Source organism: Nicotiana attenuata, chromosome 2 (assembly GCF_001879085.1).
Source record: "Nicotiana attenuata strain UT chromosome 2, NIATTr2, whole genome shotgun sequence".
NCBI classification, from domain to species: domain Eukaryota; kingdom Viridiplantae; phylum Streptophyta; class Magnoliopsida; order Solanales; family Solanaceae; genus Nicotiana; species Nicotiana attenuata.
The window spans coordinates 18,350,230-18,371,336 of NC_031990.1; the positions used below are offsets into that span (position 1 = coordinate 18,350,230).

General features: G+C 35.3%; 2 protein-coding genes across 2 annotated transcripts; one reads left to right on the forward strand and one right to left on the reverse strand.

Moving 5' to 3' along the window:
* LOC109244893 (AT-hook motif nuclear-localized protein 10-like) lies at positions 4,978-8,255 on the forward strand. Its single transcript, XM_019412056.1, has 5 exons — positions 4,978-5,600; positions 6,299-6,357; positions 7,079-7,210; positions 7,470-7,631; positions 7,753-8,255. Exons 1-5 carry the CDS (start codon positions 5,177-5,179, stop codon positions 7,969-7,971), a joined length of 996 nt encoding a protein of 331 aa, XP_019267601.1. The 5' UTR covers positions 4,978-5,176; the 3' UTR covers positions 7,972-8,255.
* On the reverse strand, positions 8,363-17,098 carry LOC109244884 (RNA polymerase I-specific transcription initiation factor RRN3-like; the record flags this gene model as incomplete). Its single annotated transcript, XM_019412048.1, is given in 15 exon segments — positions 8,363-9,100; positions 9,252-9,433; positions 11,090-11,206; positions 11,781-11,868; positions 12,001-12,084; positions 12,822-12,925; positions 13,046-13,114; positions 13,192-13,308; positions 14,554-14,667; positions 14,757-14,867; positions 15,074-15,319; positions 15,399-15,470; positions 15,565-15,636; positions 15,734-15,817; positions 16,974-17,098. Coding segments are annotated over 15 exon segments (1,866 nt in total). The 3' UTR covers positions 8,363-8,808.

Genomic DNA, 21,107 nt, shown 5'->3' on the forward strand with positions numbered 1-21,107 from the left:
AGTAACAGCAAAGAAAATATAAATCACACGAGTGGAAAGATATTAACCAAGCCGGGACTCAAGAATAAAGTTTATATTAAATATGCAAAAAGATAAATTTAAATTGTATGAAAGAAAACATATTCAATACATTGTAGTTTTCTACTCATAATCGCTAGAACACTTTGTGTCTTGCTACTAAAGATACTTGAAATAACTTAGTTTAAGTATAAGTAGCATAATAGATTTTAGGAATTAGTATTTTGAGTTTAATTACTTGTTGGCTTGTAACAATTTTCATAATTCCAAGACTCAATGAAAAATTTAATGTTTATTCGTTTTAGACTTGTTATATAAATATATTTTTCACATATAAAATTTATTCGATACGTTTTCGGTATTTTTTCAGTTTATTTTTATAAAATAAAAAACCTACCCTAATTATCGGTACGGTTACAGATTTATATAAAAACCTACGGTTTCTTAAAAAGAAACCTAAAAATTGGTTCGGTGCAGTACGGTTCGGTCGGTTTAATCGGTTTTCAAATACCCATTGACACCCCTGCCTAAAAGTACTCTTTAAACCGTTCCGTTTAAAACCTCATAATGTCACCTTTTTAAACCATCTTCTAATGTTTCAAGATTTTTCCCTTTTCCATAATTACTTATTAATTAGTTTTGGATTTTCTTCTTCTTTTTATTTATTTAAGTAAATTAGCTCAATAATAGCTCGAGTCTTTTTGAGTAACTTTTCTCTTATTTAGACTCTAAGTACTTTTGGTCATCTTCTCTTCTCTAATGTTTATGTGAATTTGATTGAAATTCAAGAAGTACACATATTATGACTGTTCTTTATCAACTACGTTAAATAAATTTCATATGTACCTATTTATTTGGTGGATAAATAAAAACCAATTGAAGAGTTTAGAACTTTAGCAATATTGTCAAGCCAGTGCTCAATTATTTTACAATAATGCAAGTAATAAATTGATCAAGTTGTTCATGATGATAAATAATTTGATTTGTGATATAATCAATTTATATATGCTTATGGACATAAAACTATCTATGTTATCTCAAGTAAATTCGATAAAATATTATTTAAAATGTTATCCAATCAAACCGCGCAAAGCGCGGAAAAATTCACTAGTATATATATAATTGTGGGAATGAGAAAGGTGATGTGGCATGTCTCAAGTGCTAGAAATTATATTTATCTTTTTTCTTCTTTTTTTTTTTTTTGAGGTTTTCTTCTATTTTAATAGTTAAAAATTAAAGTCACACCCTGTCATTAAAACTCCTAATTACACATTTTCCGTTAAGAAATCAAAAGCCAGACCCAAGTATTAATTTACATGGTAAGAGAAAGTCCCATATTAATTGCAGTTCATAACGAGAAAGGCACTGTTTCGAATTTTATATTCAAAAGTTCTGACTTTTCAAATTCTAGCATTTAAAGGTGAAATCATCCTTTTCTATTTAAATTCTTCCATCAGAGGTGAAGAATGGAAATATGCTTCAAATCTTTCACCCTCTTTTTATCCTTTCTTTAATTCGCTCATATATATTTTTTGACTGTGAGGCTACTTTGCTTTTTCACCAAAGAATTTTGGTTACTTATAATTAGTTTAGTGAATTTATTTTTGTAGGTGATGGTTTATTTACATTTTTTTAGAGTGAATTGTGGTGCATTTGAAATGATGATTAAAGAAATAATACAGTATACATGTCTGATTTATTAATGTTGAATGTATTTCTCCTATGTATGACCCATGGACATGGTCCTTTTTTTTCCATGGAAGAAGAAATGCTGAGAAATTGTTTGCTACGTCTTTGCATGTTTTATTGTGTTAGATATATTGGGAATAGTGATCACGCCCAACTATGCCTTATAAAAAGGACAAAGCGGTCGCTGCAGATATATTCCGGTTAACAAGTCCGCAGTCGAATCCCACAGGGAATTAACCTATCAATCACAACTATTGGACTCACAGAAATTCACGTATTCAATCTTCAGAGATATTCGAGTAACAATTTGAGTGTTTATTAACAAAATATTATGTAATAAAAATGCAGTAAATTAAGAACTAGCTATAAACTGGTTGTAAGCAAGAATGAGAATGGTCTAAGGTTATGATTCCCCTCTTGTCGGAATCCTTTCCGCTATATTTGCTATAAATTTGCCTAAGTCTTCTTTACCGATCATGAGCACCTGACTGTCATAACTCTCTCCCGAGTAATTACAACAATATACTAGACATATTCTCCCGAATTACGCTAGCTGGCCTTAGTTATCGCTCACTTAGATCACACCCAAGGTTTCGTTATCCCTAATCCTACCTTTAAAACCTTCGTATTGATCCCTCATATACGTTAGGAGTGGTGTTGTTCAACAACTACCTAAATATACACTCTCTCCCGAGTAATGCATACTAAATAGGCACAGCCGATTGAGGGCCCTTCAATCAACAGCAATCACAATATAGTTGAACAAACAGAGAAAATACTATGGCAAATCTATATTAACATATCAAGAAATGCATCCTCCAAGAGGTTCTATCAAAATCCTAGATTAAATGTTTAGCTACGCAGAATCATTTTCACAATCATAACAGTAGAATTCATCATTAATGATCAAAACAAGAGGAAGAAAGGTAAAACTCTATGCCGAATTTTCCGCCTTGCCTCTTGCCTCTTCTTGCCTTCAATAATCCTTCCAAAAACCTTGATACCTTTTTTTTTTTAGCGAGCTGGGCTTCTTATAGGTTAAGGAGAGTTGCCCACGAACTTACGAATTTACCCCTAAAAATAACGTTCCTCAAAGTGACGAGCGCGGCCGCGCTTGGACCGCGCATATTGCATTCTTTTCTGCCTGGCCTGAGCGCGGCCGCGCTTGGCCCGCACTCATGGAGTTCAGCTATCTTCCATTTTTTCCTTCTTCTTTCACGCGCATTCACCTCTGATTGGCCTTCCTTGATCCAAATTAGCTCCAAACACTGTTCAATGTCCTCATAATCAAGACTTGCTCCTGCAAAGCACAAAATTCATAATTAAAGCCATTTGTTGTCATTTAACCTTCATATAGCAATAAAGTATAGCTTAGTTAGGACGTAAATAATCGCTAAACTACATGAATATAGCCTATTATCAAACAGAATTGGTGATACTGTCACATCCCATAGTGTAAAAATTTTATTTATCTTTTGTCTCTATCTTTTTACTATTTCCTTACATTTTTTCATTTATCTTATTTTAGAAAATCCACATCTCCTATAACTCACGCCTGTTTTTTAGAGGTTATGGCTTTTTAAAATGAAATGTTGAAGAAGAATGTAATAGTCCAACCATAACAATGAAAGCTCATGGATGCAACAATTGTAATTACTATAAATAAAATGGTGTAAGTAAAGTAATTTTCATCACATTTCTCCCATACCACTTATCTCATCATAGAGCGCACATAAAAAACATAAGCAGAAGTGAAGAATTCTTCTGAGCTTCGGTCAAAGCTTCAACAAAAAAGATAATTAAATTTTTCTTAATTACTTTTTGCTTTTGCTTTATTTTTCCTTCTTGCGGATATTATAGCTTACGAATTTGGCTAACAGGTAACTATGCACTGCAATTATTTAGTTTTGTTCTTACAATATTTAGTAATATGAAAGTTGATGTCTCGACGGTCGTAACCCTTCCATTCGTCACACACGGTCTTCTCCGTCTTTTATCACTATGTATTTTCCCTATCTCTCATTTATGTAGGTGTTTTTTAATCTCAAGTTGTCATATGACTTTTACGAAGATCAAAACAATTTTAAGATATTCCTTCATTCTGACCGAATTTTTTGAGAATATGGTTGCTCTAAAAATTACCAAATATTCAGGTGCTGAAAATTAGAATATGCAGAGAAATTCTCAGTTTTGTATCTTAAATTACAAAAAAAAAAAAAAAAAAACTAAAAAAAAATTAACAGAAAAGATTCATGCAATTTATTTGCTCTAACAAATTTTTTTTTCCTTATTTAATTGAAGTAGACGTTGATATGTTTATTTAAGATTAAAGAGAAAGTATATAATATAACTTTTGAAAGGTGAAGAGTAGAAGTTAGATACTTAATATATTAATTGAACAAAGATGAAGTTTATCTCTTTCTTTCATGTTTACTTGAGCAAAAACAGAAAATATTGTTTCACATTTATAGATTATTAGACAACCTTTTCTGATAGATAAAAAAAATCCTCAAATGATGAAAATTAAAAGAAAAAGGTAAGAATAGAATGTTTATATAACTTAAAATCTAATCTATTTTTGAATTTGAAGATTACAAAAGATTTATATATTTTTCATTAATTTAACATTAGAAAAAAATTATTCATAACCGCGCTTCGCGCGGACTAATTCACTAGTTCTCTACATAATTCCGAAACTGGCCCGTTGTTGCATTAATAATTGAGCAAGCATTCTATTTTATCTTCCCTTTATTTTTCTTTCTCAAATCAATGTTTAGTGTGCACTGTCCATTAAGATTTTGCAAATAAAACGTCGGTGAGTTTTATAAATCTCGCGCTAAATTAACCAAAAAATTGATGCATATCACATAATTCTGTTTTGTGAAGTAATGAAAGAATGTGACATGCCTAAAAACACATAAAACGTAAACAAAGGTTGTGATAGTCATAAATTATAAACTATGAGTGCTCAACAAAAATTCAATCTGAAATTACTACTGATAGTAGATGCTAAATTAATGAATTACTAGTTTTCTTATATGAATAGTGTCGACTCCAATGAGTGCTTAACACTGAAATAGGTTCGCCATTGATTATGTGAATCCTTAAATATTACTATGTTTTTTTTCTATTTAAATTTATTCCAGACCAATATTATACAATAATAACTATTACTAAACCTCAACCAAATTAGTCGGCATAAAATATATAGAATTATAGAAGTTTTCTATTTCTTTTTATTGCATAGCAATCTCATACATGGCTAAAAAATACGCCGAAAAAGCACACTAAATTTACTTTTTTTCCCTTTCTGTTTTTCCTTTTTCGTTTTGCTTTAGATCTCACCAATTCTAATTAAAGACATTTTTCGTCGTTTTCATATAAGGGTTTTGTGAAAATATAAATAGAATAATATGTAAACAATACTGGTAGTAAATAATTAGTGAAAATAGGGAAAAACAAAAAAAAAATGTCAGTTGGAGAATCCAATGGAGTTCACGTATCAATGCAAAACCTGGGATCAGTATCACCCTTTGCTGCCGATGATCGTACGGCAACGTACAACCCTTTGATGCAACCAATTTCCTCTACCACTTCTCCGACGCCGTCTTTTCAAGCTCCCGCCACCGGCGACCCTTCCATCACTGTCGCAGCTCCGCTCAATATAAACCCGACCTCAATTGAACCTGCTAAACGAAAACGCGGAAGGCCAAGGAAGTATGCTCCCGAGGGTTCCGCGAACCCTGGAATGGTTTCTCCTCTGCCGCCGTCACAGGTCGCCGGTAGTGGATTTTCGTCTCCTACGCCGCCGCAAGCAGCTGAGTCGGCGGTGAAAAAGGGTAGAGGGAGACCACCTGGTTCTGGCCGAAAGCAGCAGCAACTAGCTGATATAGGTAAACACTTACTATTAAGAAGTAAACTTTTATGGTCTGCACATGTCATTATTTAATTGTATTTTTGTATTTGTTTATTTATATTTTCCTGCAATTGTTTATTTATGTATGCCTGTGTTTGTTTATTTATGTTGGCACTAACATTGCTTTACTCTTATTATTTGGGCTACAATTTTTATATCATACTAAAAGACTCAATTTTTTTACTATCAGTCTGATATTTTAACCAATTTTCAACTTGATTTGGGTGAATTTGTAGTAAATTATTGTACATAATCGGGGACTACTATTGTTTTTCTTACTGATTTTTGGTATATTTTGCACTTTATTTTGGTTATACTTTGCACTTAATAAGATAAAGGAGAAATCTATTTTTTGAGGGTGCATGAGAAAGGAGATGCATTCTATTTACTGCATTTATTCATTAGGACTACTGTGAAATTAGGATATTATATATTGGAACTTTATTTAAGGAGCTGCTGAAGGGTAAAAACTCATTAGCTCTTACTTATCCTGTTAGCTTACGTTAATATGAAGTTTGGCCGAAAAAGTCGCATTCCGCTCTTATGCTAATCACCAAATCTGAACCTGGTATTTAAAAGAGTTTGTTTGCTGAAATCTTGTACTTTGGAGTTTAGCGGCTTTGTTATGTGCATTCTGCCAAATTTCAAGTCGTTCATGAGATACTCTATTTGCAGGATCAGCAGCAGCAGGGGTTGGATTTAGACCACATGTTATTACAATAAAAGCTGGAGAGGTATGGTCTTAATTTAATCTCTCTTGATCAGCAGGTGATTTGTCTTATCAATTTTCTTGTTAGTAGGGTTAAAGCTGGGTGGAATGTGTTAGGACCGGCTTGTCGTAGTTTATCTTTGTGTCATTTCCATACCTCTGATTATTAAATTTGGTGCTCTTTTTACACGAGTTGTAAATTTGGCGATGACAGACAGACTTAACGAAAATAAGACAAATGCTCCTTGTGTTCGTTGGGATTTGATTGTGTAGAAAAGAATGAGAGGGTCGAGTATATCAAAAACAATGCGTCTATTCTAGCTTGACATCCTGCAGCTAAAGTATTAGTCATGCTTTTTGAGTATGTTCCGTGGACTTATTATGGTGGCATCATCACTTTCTTCTTGCGTTGTTTTTGTAGTTCAAAATGATTTACTCCTTTAAAGGTACAGCAAATCTTTTTATTCGTGAAATAAATGCATTAGTTGTTCAAAATGATTTACTCCTTTTAAGGTACAGCGTGAATTCTTTCTATCCGTGAAATAAATGTATTTATGTAAGTTCACTGACTACATGGTCTTCTTTAGATATTCTGAAGTGAAGTTTGGGTTGAAATGTTAGATTGGAGTAAGTTTAACTTAATGTGTGATTTTGGTTAATTCTACGAATCGACTTGATATAAAAACTCCAGACCCTCTATATGTTTGAATATTCAAATCAATATTTCTAGCTTTTTGGCCTCTCAGGATGTATTGGCAAAACTAATGTCATTCTCCCAAAGTACCTCACAAGCAGTGTGCATTCTCTCAGCCAATGGCTCCATATCTAACGTAACACTTTGGCAAGCAGCAACATCAGGTGGAACTGTAACTTATGAGGTTTGTATTTCCATGTTAATATTTCTGCTTGCATAAATAGAGATTAGTGTACAAATGAGTTACTATACTGACTCTCATGTTTAGCATGTGTTTTGCCTGGTATGAATTCAACAGACCAAGGTCATAGGCTGGTCTACCTTAGATTTAATTTAATGTCTTGTATAGTATGATGTTAACCACTCGATCAAGTGTTTGATGCTCTTGGTCAAACGATAATGCTATCACATTCTGAATCAAAAATATTGGGCAACTTGTACAGGGACGGTTTGAGATCCTAACTCTGTCTGGTTCCTTTCTTCTCTCGGAATCTGGTGGTCAACGCAGCAGAACAGGTGGTTTGAGTGTGTCACTAGCTGGACCAGATGGCCGAGTTTTGGGTGGCGGTGTGGCAGGGCTTCTTACAGCGGCAGCTGCTGTTCAGGTTTGACATGGAACTTTATGCCAAATATGTACTCCTTATTTTTAATATGTTCCGAATTAGTTTTATTTCCATCACATCTCTTATTTTGACACGAGGAGTCCAACTTTTTTACTTGCTGCAGGTTATTGTTGGTAGCTTCAGCACAGAAGGTCAGAGGCAGCTAAAGCCAGGGAATTCCGATGCCTTTGGTACACCAGCAACATTAACATCAGCGGCCAGAAGTCCTCCATCACTCGGAACCCTAAGCGGGTCGAGTGGTGGGACTGTTAGCCCTCATAATCAGATTGTTGAAACTTCGAATAACAGTCCTTCTGGAGTTGCTAACTTGCCCTGGAGATGAGAATGCTTCTGTTCTTATGTTTCCAGAATTCGTGTTGATATGTCCTGCCCTCAATCCTTAGAAAGCTGTGCAGTCTGTTTATTTAGTAGTATTTGTATTTCATTATTACAGTGTAATCATGATAAAGATTTTTCCGTCCCAGCCTACTATCTGAAAACGTGTAAAAGAGGCATGTGGGTTGCTACCATTAAATAAGTTACATAATGCTATCATTTTCTATGGAGAAAACTATGTCATACATATAATGCTACTTTGCTCGAGTCGGAAAGTAAAGTTTCTGTGTACTCATATATTGCAACTTTGCTCGAGTTGGTGTAAAGTTTGCAACTTTGCTCGAGTTGGTGTAAAGTTTCCGTATAGTATCCGCACTAAATTTTAAGGGTGGAAATATAAATAACATTTATACTAATCAAATGAAATTAGAGAAAATATGTAGTTGTTTTGCACTCTCCGCCTGGAGAGTTACATTTCCAAATATGGACACTCTTATATTGGGCGCGAAGCCTAGTAATGTATTAACACCAACAAGAAAATACAAGAGAATTTTATCTATTTTCACCATTAGTTCTGATAATGGGAACAACCATTGCTACATATTACAAATAGCTTTGCTATAAATACAAAAATTGACCTCTAACATTTCATGGGATGTGAAAGGCAGGAGTGGAGGCCTCACGAATCCCTGAGTCCAACGAATATCGCATTATCTTCACGTCTTGCTCAAGGCCACCACGGTCAAGGACAAGCATTTCCAACTCGTAATGACATGGTCGTACACTTGTCATGCAAGGGCAAGCGTTTCCTCTTTCATGACAATCAAACGGCGGAGATTAATCTCTACAAGGACTCGGGACAAGGTCTGATTCTTGAAGGCATCTGCATCTCAGGTCGTAATTCACCTCCAAACCATTGAGCAACTTTAGGTGTTATGGACATTTTGCTCATTTCATTATCAAATTCATCAAGATCCTGATCATAACTTCGGGCGACTCCATTGGCTATATTCATCCCCTTCCCTGCAGTACAGATTTCAATATCGTCTTCATCACTAGTACCCTCATCATCATCCTCATCGTTGTCATATGAGCTCCGAACCATTGACCAGTACACAAAATTTGGCCGGATGAATCTTCCAAAACATATAATAAGATGAGACATAAGAACATACTAATTAATACGAATAGCAGAACAAATATTATCTCCTAAGGTACTTGAATATCCAATCAAGAACAACCCATTCAGTGCACTTGAGAAGTCAATAGTCCAATGTAGAAACAAACCTGTCAGATCTCAATAGCAGACAAGGATCAAATGGGAAAAACATGTCAAGCCTCTCTCTACCACCAAAAGAGATTGAAAGATCGGACTCGGGCAGACCACTTGATACAAAGTTATCAGGCACATCAAGATTAGTTACTTTTGCCAACCGAAGAAATTCTTTCACTACTGATGGCAAGCATACCTGTTAAAAAATATTTTATTGGAGACCAGAATCAACAAAAGGTAGAGAATCCACTAACAGAGAAAAATATACAACCATTGGCTACGTTAGAGAGCACTAATATCAAAGAAAATACAGAATGAACTTATACAACAGTACAATCACAAACTAGTTGGGATTGGCTACCAAATATCTAACCGAACTCAAAAAAATACTTACAAATACCGGACTATGCAATATGAAACTAACAATGAATAGACCTTAATATCAACTGGTTGGTATCAACTATCTGAATAATTTGCTTCCACTATGTTATGTGACTTTAGTTAACACTTTAATCATCACAATGTCACACACCAATGAGTGGATTTGGAGGTGGAAGATATTATCATACCATCTCGGTCAATCTTTGCTTTTGTTAATGGTGATCATGCCTAGTCTTGCCTAATTATGCTGGCTGCACATCCATCTTAATGTCTGCAACGAATCCTATTGATATGTTCAGCCCAACATTGCAGTTCCCTGAAACATGTTGGTACTTGGTATTACAACAATTCTGTAGGATTTGTTTCACTTTGACAAACATCCTCCTATTGCATCGCATCACCCCCCCCCCCCCCCCCAATCCTCTATTTTAATTTTGTTTTATATCTGCATCTAGCCATTTTCCGAAAGACGGAACCTCTATATCTAACAACAATAACAACAAACCCAATGAACTCCCACAAGTGGGGGTGGGGTCTGGGGAGGATGAGATGTACACAGCCTTACCCTTACCCCGGAGGGCAAAGAGGTTATTTCTGAAAGATCATCGGCTAAACAAAAGATAAAAAAAGTAATGGCAACAAGTATTAACAACAACAAGATAAAAAGAGGACCGAAGCCAAGGTAGCAATTAAACGGCAGTAATAGCAATCTAAGAATAAAGGGATAACAAACTAACATGAAAGACCATCGGCTAAACAAAAGATAAAAAAAGTAATGGCAACAAGTATTAACAACAAGAAGATAAAAAAGAGGACCGAAGCCAAGGTAGCAATTAAATGGTAGTAATAGCAATCTAAGAATAAAGGGATAACAAACTAACACTAACGAACTAAGGAAGAAAAAAGGGAAACACTCGACTACCTACTAACCTTCTACCGTAACCATCTACCTCCACACCCTCCTATCAAGGTTCATGTCCTCAGTAAGCTCCAACTGCACCATATCCTGCCTAATCACCTCTCCCCAAGACTTCTTTGGCCTACCTCTACCCTCCCCATACCCACCAAGGTTAACCTCTCACACCTCCTAATTAGGGCTTCTGTGCTTCTCCTCTTAACATGCCCGAACCATCTCAAACCTCGCCTCCCATACAACTTCATTCCTAATCTTATCTAACCTGATATGCCCATACATCCATCTCAACATCCTCATTTCAGCTACTCTAATCTTCTGGATATGAGAGTTTTTGACCGGCCAACACTCTGCCTCATACAACATGGTCGGTCTAACCTCTATATCTGAAAGGACTGTAATTCCATTGAATCACCTAATCTCACTCAAATTTATTTTTCTTATGCTCTTTAAGCTTACAGAACATATATTCTATCCACACGAACTAATAAAAAATAAAATAAAACACAACAAAAGTAATCCATAGAGAGAGAGTGTATGTGTGTGGGAATGCATTACCATTAATGGGCTCAATGGATGCCTCAGGATATACTCTATGTGCTTTGAGAGCCGTGACCTGATACGAGGAATAGCAAGCATTGATCTCATGCGAAAACAAAGTATGTACATCATGGCCTGCATTACAATGAACAGAATCAGAAACAATTTGTTTGGATGTCAACGAAGTTTCTGAATTTTTTTTTGCTAAAGTAAAAGTTAAAATTTCCTTCAAGTTTCCTACATGTTTTGCAAAATTAAAGTTGGAAGAAGTATTTTTAAAGAAAAAGTTATAAACCACTTCTCTCACAAGTTTCCCACAATGCACAAAAGAATATGGAAGTTAACTTTCCAACACTTTCCTTTCCCCTTCCCAGCACTCACATGGTATATAAATAAAATTAGCCCCAGGGATATAATTCAGAAAGCCTTTAATCAAATCCACACTGACACAAGAAAAAAGCCCTGCACTCCTGAAACAATATAATAGCCAATACCAAGAGTACTTAAAGAGAATCATCTGCCGATTACAGAATTAACACTGATCTATTCTCTTGGTCTCAAGATTGACACTACAATACTATAGAAGTCATCTTTCACTTACAGATAGAAACCACCACAAAAAACTTCACAAAAAAGAACAAGGGCCTCTGTGTGTGAGGGAGTGGGGCAGACCATTAAAGGTTTTGACTACAACAAAGCTGTCAAATACCTGGCACCCAGCATAGAATTCCTTGTGAGCTTTTGGATTGATGCCACCACTCTGGTTGGAGCAATAAGTGGAACACCATTCAACCAAACTGATCCTCGCACAAAAAGAAAGAAATCCATGACTTGAGATGTGCCTCAATTTGTTATTGACCAAGGGAAGCAACTTAAAACTACAAAATATTGTGTGCAAAGCTGAAGATGGTTGGGTTCATCGAGTAAACCTTTCTACATATTCAGCAACAGCTGAGATAGACAAAAACTTTGCACGAGCCAAATAACTAGCAAGATAGGCAACAGCACTCATTCTGCAAGTAACCAATAAAAGTATTAGTACCTCCCAACAACCATTAGAAAATGTATAACTAGCAAGCAAAGAACTATCAAATTTATCCACTCCCAGAGAGTATCAAATCTGTTCAGTAGCATTTGAAATTGAAAAAACAAGATCACCAAGAAGCACTTCACTGCCTTCTGACAAAGAAATGACAACTACTTCAGTACTTCTATTTGTCCTATCCAACACAACAGACAAGATACTGAAGCATAGTAATCTATGACTTTTAAGGACCACTATTTGGTGGCATGTTACCTAAACAGCATATACAGAAAGTACGCTAGCCTTAGTACAGAATACTACTCTGCGTGCATGTAAATTCAGTGACAGGATCATAGAGGGATCAATGTTGAGACCCCAAGCAGTGTCCCAACAAAATTCAAACTAGCAAACCTCCTAGGGAGCAGATTAAAAAGGAGAGGACAGTTGAATTCAAAATTAGAACAAAAATATCCCAAAACAGGGAGCACAGACTGTTTATTAGCTTCCATAATTATGTTCAAAGATGAAAGAACCCTAAGCTCGTCGACCAATTTACATAAAGAGCAATCCTCTAAACACTCAGATTGAGTAGCAAACTGAGCAAGCGGTTGCTTGTGTATCCATAAGATATGATTAAGCTAATTGATCAACAATACAGTATCAGGGTGCAACAGGTGGGAAAAGCAAGAAAAAGAAGCCGAAGATTCAATAACTCTTAATCCTCACCTCCATTGTGGGTAGATACTGCTCTTAAATATATCAAATAGTGTATCAGCAAATCTCCTGCCGCAGTTTTCAGGATCCAGGGTACAGGCATAAAACATCACAAACTGCATTTTCAGGATCAAGAAGTTTAAGTTTTATTTTTCAAAAGGGCAACAAGGTACACATAGAAGTAAGAAAAAGAAACAAAGAAGAATAAGTGTCAGAGATGATATTATGCATGTTACCTGGGCAAATTTAGATTTGTATGCCGTCAAAACAGTATGCTGAAAAGACTGGAGAAGAGTCTCAAAAACCTACACCATATGAAAGACAACTACATGTAAGAAAAGCAAGTAGAGTTAGAAACTAGACACTGATGTGTCCAATTTACCTGACTCAGGCGTCCACTCTCTTTGCAAAAGTTAAGGTGTTCAAAGGTAAGCACCATCAAGCTATCCAATTTTTGAGCACTGGCATTTCCAAGCCGTTCCATCCAAGAAATTCGGAGCTGAGAGTAAAAAGCTTGTTACTATATAAAGAACAACGGCAAAAACCAAATCAAAAAGATGGATGAGCTCAGTCAGTAGAGTGCAATGCTCTTAACCTTGTGGTCAGCAGATCGAGCTTCTGATAAACGCTCCAATAATTTTACTTATAAAAGAATCAAAGAGATGGATGAAATTTTTTAACAGAGAAATACAGAATTTGATCAATCATCAGCTGAAAGCTAAAGTATTTATTTTCTTTGTATTTTCCTTGTAATAAGTACTTTCGATATGCCTAGTATATTGTATGTATACAAGATACGATCAAATACTAGCTTAATCAAAAAGTGGATAAAGGGATACAACCGCATACCACAGGAAAAAAAAACATTTACAAGAACAAAAATAAAAAATCTTGCCATAGACGGTAATACGGTATTTGTAATTCTCTCTAATTGATGACAATTTTGAATATAATGGACCCTAATATAATTGTTCACAATCTTTTGATCAGAAGATCAACAACATGAAAAAGGAAATGTTTGTAGATGAATATAGGAAGGGTGAAAATAGAACTGTGGGAAATATGACTTTTATTAAGGAAAATAATTCGGAAGAAAATAGTACTCTTGACCACTTAAATGCTGGGCAGAGTTCACACAGTGTTGACAAGGCAAATTTGTCTCAAGGTTGACTCAGATTTAAAGAGAAATGTTATGAAATACTCTTCTGAATCATCAGGTATTCTTTAACTACTTGGATTCTTCAAGATTAAGACCAGTTTTTATTATAAGGTATATGGTTCTATAAATATCGGGAAATCTCCATATACACATAGTACACCAAAAAGTAGAGAAAGCTAGGCTAAACATGGTTCTGTACAAAATTCACCCAATCATCTATACAAACAGGTATCATGAGTGCACCAAAAAGAAACTAGAGGCACAAGACTACTCTGGACATGTACAAAATCACTCTCAAGCGTCACCCACTTGTAACAATCTCCTATTTGTTTCCTTCGATTCCTTCCATACTACCCTCATAAAAGCTTTTCCGGTTAAAGGAAAGGCAAAGTGAACCAAATAACTGCAACATTAATATTTTTACACAAACACATTATTTTCTTTTTCTCAGCTCCAACAGAAATGAAAGCGTATATCACCATCAACCCCACTATCCCAGAAGAAAAAAAAGAGTCAAAGAAACAACTCTAGTGGCAATGGTAACACTAACATACAGAAGAATATCAGTAAAAGGACGAAAATCACCTGGTCACCATCTTGCTGACCATCATCTACTGGACCATCCAGATCTTCCAGCTCCATATCGAAGATGCATTTGGTGAAATCCTCATTTAAGATTTCATCCCATGCAATGTCTACCTAAGAAACTCAAGGACAAGAAGAAAGTTAAGTTAGTGCAACAACTTCTACACAGCGACAGAGCGAAGCTTCAATTTCAAACAACTTACATCCAGATCTATCAGCCAATCCATAATTGCCACAAGCATTGTTCTCCCAACAAGACCACCAATTGCTCCACCCTCCAGTTTTAACATGTTCTCCACATATGCCATGATGAACTTCAGGTAAAGAAAAAAAAAACATGGATAAGAATTTAGGAGCTTCCAGCAATAAGGAGCACAACACAGAAGAAATAGATTACCAACACAAGGTTCTGGTGATGCATGATTCACTAATTCAAAAAAATGTCACTAGGACCAGAACATTCAATAATCTGCATAGTGAAAGAATCTTCTTTGTAAAGAAAGCATGAATCTGCACTTACTGGTTCCTTTGTGTAATTGATTGGCATCTTCTGCATCTTCTCCTTTACTATCTTCTCAAGTCTCATGGGGGAGAGAGGAACTAACTCTGCAATGTCTATTAAAGTTGAATGGACACGATCAATGACTTGGCCCTTTCGTAAAATGCCACGTGGCTGATTCAACAATGATATGAATGAAGGAGGAGGCACAAAATTGTTCACAAGCATTTCCAAGCACAAATCGACATACTGCCCACCAGATGTAGCCTACAGCATAGGAGAAGACTCATGATCATATACACAATTAGACACAAACATGGAAGATTGCAGCACTAAAGCCACATACCAAGGATATAAGTAATTCCATCAAAGCATCCATTACATCAGTCCCATAGTTCCACATGCTCATTCCTAAAATCTGGAGGCGAATAAGACATTTAAAAATACAATCTTACCAACCTCTATTCTTATTTAAAAGATGCACACTATTAATACAGCTATTTAGAACTTACAGATGAAAGAAGACTTTGATGGTGAACAATGTCTAGACAAGAAACTGATCCTGACAAAGCTTTTAAACATGTCTGAAATGCAAAGACCAAAGAAATGAAAATTAAAACATGAAGCAAAAGAAACCACCAAAAAAAGTGATTGCATGTGCAATCTCCAAGGAAAACATACCACTAGTAGGGCCACCTCTTCAGGTACAAGGCGTTCCTTACAGTGCATAACCCCAACAAGCTGATTATATTTGTCCGGATCACCCTAATACACGCAACATTCAGCTATAAAATTAACTCTGCAGTGCTATAACAAATATATGGAAACTATAAAGAAGCGCAATTCATAAAAATTGCACTGCACAAGTTGCACCAGTGAAAATAGCAACTAGGAAGGTACAGACAATTCACATCTGTGAAGATGTTTGCCAGGAAAAAAAAAAGTGAAACAGACAAAAAAATCAGTAATTTAAGCGTAAGGAATAAATGAAAACATTTGGCTGGCAAGTGCTTGCTGAATATAAATGAGAGAAGTGTGCCAGGAAAGTAAAAAAAGTGAAACAGACAAAAAATAATCAGTAATTTAAGCACAAAGAATAAATGAAAGCATTTCGCAGGCAAGTGCTTGCCGAATATAAATGAGAGAAGTAACGCCCCACTCACCACCACCACCTCCCCCCTCCCCTCCCCCCCTCCCCCCTACCCCCAACCAAAAAAAAAAAGAAAAGGAAAAATATAGGGAGTACGAGAGGGAGAGAAAAGAACATGTCTAACTAACCACTTGTACGTCCCTTCAGAACTTAACACTTAAAATACCATATCAGATGCATAATACTCGAACTTGAGCCCTCCTTCTTCTCCATTCGATATACATCACCTTCACAAAAGCCCTAGTAATTTCCCTCTATTTTCTATCTAAAGTCAAAATCATGCAAGGCTTATGTATCTTTTTCTAACCGAGAAATCCTCGAGGACCAGCTTGGAGCACAGTTCATACTCAGTAGATTATGGCTGCCCCTATCTGATGTGACAATTTCTTAGTTTTTGTCACATCTTCTACTATTATAATAACATCTTGCCCAAACTCCCAAAAAAAAGTATCTAATCAAACTTTCAGCTCTTAATCTCCAAGGAAGACAACCAAGGTCAATCAATCTGGAGCACCTATGCTTGTCTTCAAGCAAACATTTGAAACAGTCATCTTAGCAGGAAAGATACTTTTCCTCTTATTTTTTGATGAGCAACTTAGCCAAAACAAACAATGAGAAACAAAGGATTACGGTGAAACAAATTCTATCTGTTGATTCATACAGTTCAAACTTGATTTCCCATGCAGTGGCATGGGCATCCAAACCCAATCCAAAGCACTTATCAGTGTATCATTTTGTTTTTATTCAAAATATGTTTTTTGAGAGACCAACCTGGAGGGCGGATTTAAGGGCACCTCTGACATGATAGAACAACTCTGTATCCGTAATCTCAACATTCTCCATCTCAGCATAGCCTGCCTGCTCAGCTGGTAATACCATTCCCATTATGTTTGATAATTGAATATTGCCAAAATTTCCTCTGAAACATCATCATGTGGAAAAGCCCTTATCAGCAAAAAAAAAGGTTCTATAGTAACCAGCCATATACCCTTGAATCACTCATCAAAATGCTTATTAAAGATAAGAAACAGCTAAATATACTCAAGTCTGTTTATTAAAAGATATCTATCAACAAGACAACAGCACATACTGAAAACCATATCACGAGTTACAGAACTATACAATAGTATAAGTTCACAGCTATTACTTTAATCTTTATGGAAATTTTATTATCACAAAGATGTCCATTACCAGTGACTTCAAGAGAATGCTACACCAAAGATTGAATTTTCAGTCTTAAAACCACATTAAGCTTTTCAAATTTCAACTTGTTATCCACATAGATGCAAAAAACCACTGAGCCCTTATCAATTCAAGCAAGAAAGCACCAGTCTTTCGCAATACAAACCAGCAATAATACCCATCTGGTACCAGTATACAAAACAGTCCTACTCAATCAACGAATCAGCAATTTGATGGTTGCGCAAATAAAAGGCTTTTATATAAAATCGATTTTAAAGAAAATCCAGTTAGTACACAATCACAAATTCCGGCCAGTACATTAACTAGTAAAAACCCACGGGAAACTAAGATATTGGAGTTAAGCTTCTTTAAAGCCTGGGAGCACCCAGAATATTATAGTCTAACTAGTCTTAGGGTACGCGCTTTGCGCGTGTACCCGATACAAATGAATATATTATTTTAAAAAATACAAAATATTATTAAATAATGTGATTGGCTTGTAAAATAAAAGTTAAAAAAAAAGTATAAGCTACTAAAAGATGAATGTTGATCGCGAAAAAATCTTGGCCATAGAAGTCCTCAAATACATAATTGTGATTTATGAGGACTTCTGAGAGAATATTTTATGAAAATTATTGATATATTTGTGACCTAAGTAAACAAATAATAAGATTTCTCAAATAAAATAAATTTAAAATTAAATATTTTGGTCTTTTGGGAATAAAGATGTTGGCTTATGGCTCATAAAAAAATAGGATAAGTGAAAACATCTAAATATTACTAATGTGGGCTTAATATTTTACAACAAATAATTAAATATATAGAAATATCAAAAATCGTCATTTGTTGAAATAATTAAAAAGATGATGACAATTCGTTAGGAATAGATTTCGTCTATAAGTTGAATATGTTTTTTTTATTAAAATTAGGACACCGACGATGATATCTTTCTTCTTTCATTGGTTAACAAAGCAAATTGCATCTTGCTGAGCCTTAAGTTTTATTTTTCTCATAAATAAAAATATTTTGTTTTTGTTCTTCATGCTTATAGCATGCGTGAGCCCTATATATTATGACTATTGCATAGAAGTTCATATATAAAAGGATTTAATGTGCAAATTGTTTAGTTGATTTTAAATTTCTAAATTTTAGAGAAATAATTTAATAACTATTTTGTCCAGTGTGAAAGTTTTTTTTAAAAGGTAAAAAAAGGCGAACGATATTTCGCTAAGTGTTTCTTGCTATAAAAAATTATCATTTGTTGAAATACTTAGAAAAGAGACGATGACAATTCGGTTAGAATAGAATTTGTCTACAAGTTCAATAACGTTTTCTACCAAACTATGGACACAAAGATGATATTTTATTGGCCGACGAAGCAAATTGTAATCTTGGTGATTCTATGTTTTCTTTTCGTCAGAAATATTTTGTTTCCATTCTTGTGTGAGTCCTATATGCTAGGACTAATTTCATAGGAGTTCAAAACATGGAAGGATTTAATATGTACTAAAATTTTAGTTAATTTAAATTCCTAAAAATTTGGAAAAAAGCTTAAATTACACTTTTGTCCAGTGTGAAATTTATTCTTAAAGGACAAAAAAGGCGAACGACATTTCGCTAAAGGCCTTCGTGCTTTTAATATAGTATAGATTCACCAAAAAATCGTTTTTTCATTAAAGTAGCTAGAAGAAAAAGGTCGTTGTGTATTAGACGGAAAGATAAACGATAATATGTAGAGGGAGTGAGACAGAAAGAGGAGCATACACTTCGATTACGCCGGAGAAGGAGAAAAATAAGAAATTCGGCCCCGGAGGAGATGGAGGAGCTGGAGAAGCAAAAGCGGTGCCAGGGAACGGAAGGGCTGAAGGAAAGTTCAATTTGGTTTATTTCAAGACACCCGCGGCGTTCGGTTCTTCGGTACGGTATTTAATGACTACGGTTCGGTACTTCGTTATTCGGTATATCAATTGTGCATACCAAATACCTTACCAAAGTAGTTCGGTACGGTCCGGTATTTTCTTATTTGGTTCGGTACGGTTTCGGTATCATACCAAAGTCTTTCAAATCTCCCAAGATTATGTTATGCCTATTGCCTAACGTCTCTTCTGACTTCTGCTGAGAATTCAACCACTCAAAGGCAAACTTAGAAAATAGAACCTTGATAATTACATATAGTGAAAAAACAATTCCTGGAGTGCAATGACCTAGATTTAACAATTGCAAGTTTGCAATTTGGATCCTGAAAAGAAAATGTGAACATTGCATAAAGACAGCAGGAGATTTATGAAATCCTGTTTTCCAAATTCAATATTTTATGACTAACAATAATTGGAGATCAAAAGGCCAAGTAGCAACTCTGCATTCACCTGCTACCATGATCAGCCGTGTGGTGCTATGGTTACAGGCAACATATTCCGATGAAATTCTATAGCAGAGAAACTAGGCACAGTGATAATTCTGATGCAATTCCTAAGCAGAGAAACGAGGGACAGTAATTGCAACAGATTAAAGGAGTAAAAGTGAGATGCATGGCTCGTATACTTAATCATGTGATTGAGTCAACAACACAACAAATAGTCTATTGAGTACCAAAGAGAAGGGATTTTCAGTTCACTTAATCAATTGAATATGTTCTGGAAAATAGGATTTCGTTTAGGCAGTGAACGAGCTTCCGAATAAATATGTAGTGAAATAGTACATATTTTCACAGAAGGAAAAGTGATAAAACAATTATCTTTGCGTAAGGTGAAAAAGGACAAAAGAAGCAGTTGAAGACTAACATAAAACCTCAAGATTGAAGAATGAAGAAGTTATGAACCTGTTGAAGACTTGAAGATTAACGAATGAAGGTCAACAATGAGCAAACAAGCAGTCGCCGAGGAGATGAGTCGCCGTCGCCGTCGCCGCTCGCCGAGGTCGTGAAGTCGCCGTCGCCGTCGCCCTCTGCTATTGTAAGGTTAGAAAATAGAAAAGGGAAAGGGGTAAGCAGAAGAAGCTATAGTAAGTTTGCTGTCTCTAAGCCTAAAGAGGCCGCTAGGCGGGCTAAGGATTAGGGAATTAGGGCTTGGGTGTTGGGCTTAGGTTTATTGGGCTGCAAAATACAAATAGAGTTGGGCTTGGACTTAAATATTTCGGTATTGTATTTTAGTATACCGAAATATCAAAAATTCAATACCGAATACCGTATCGAAATATTGCAATTTCTACGGAAATATACTGAAATACTGAAAAAACGAAACTGAAATACCAAATTAATTCGGTTCAATTCGGAATTCAATTTTTCGAATTTTACGCTCACCCGTACCCGCTATAGACGTGAATTATTTGGGCCGATATTGGCCCATGATGCCGTGATGCTCCGAAATGATTTGGGGCTTTTAGCATATTAGGCTGGTCGGCCAAAAATAATTATAGTCGCTAGTTAATTATATGTTGATTATGCACAATATATATATATATATATATATATATATATATATATATATATATATATATATATATATATATATTTGTTATGAAATATTATTTTGTAGTGGATGTCTATAACTCCTAAAGAAGTTACTCCCACTACTCTTCTCCATTATGTAGATAACTCCCACTACTTCTCACCATTATAGTTGTAACTCCCACACCTCCATAACCTCCCCATGATCTTCCTCCATGATCTCAAATGTTTAATGTCATGTTTATGGCATTCTTTTGTATGCCTCTATGTAATCCTAT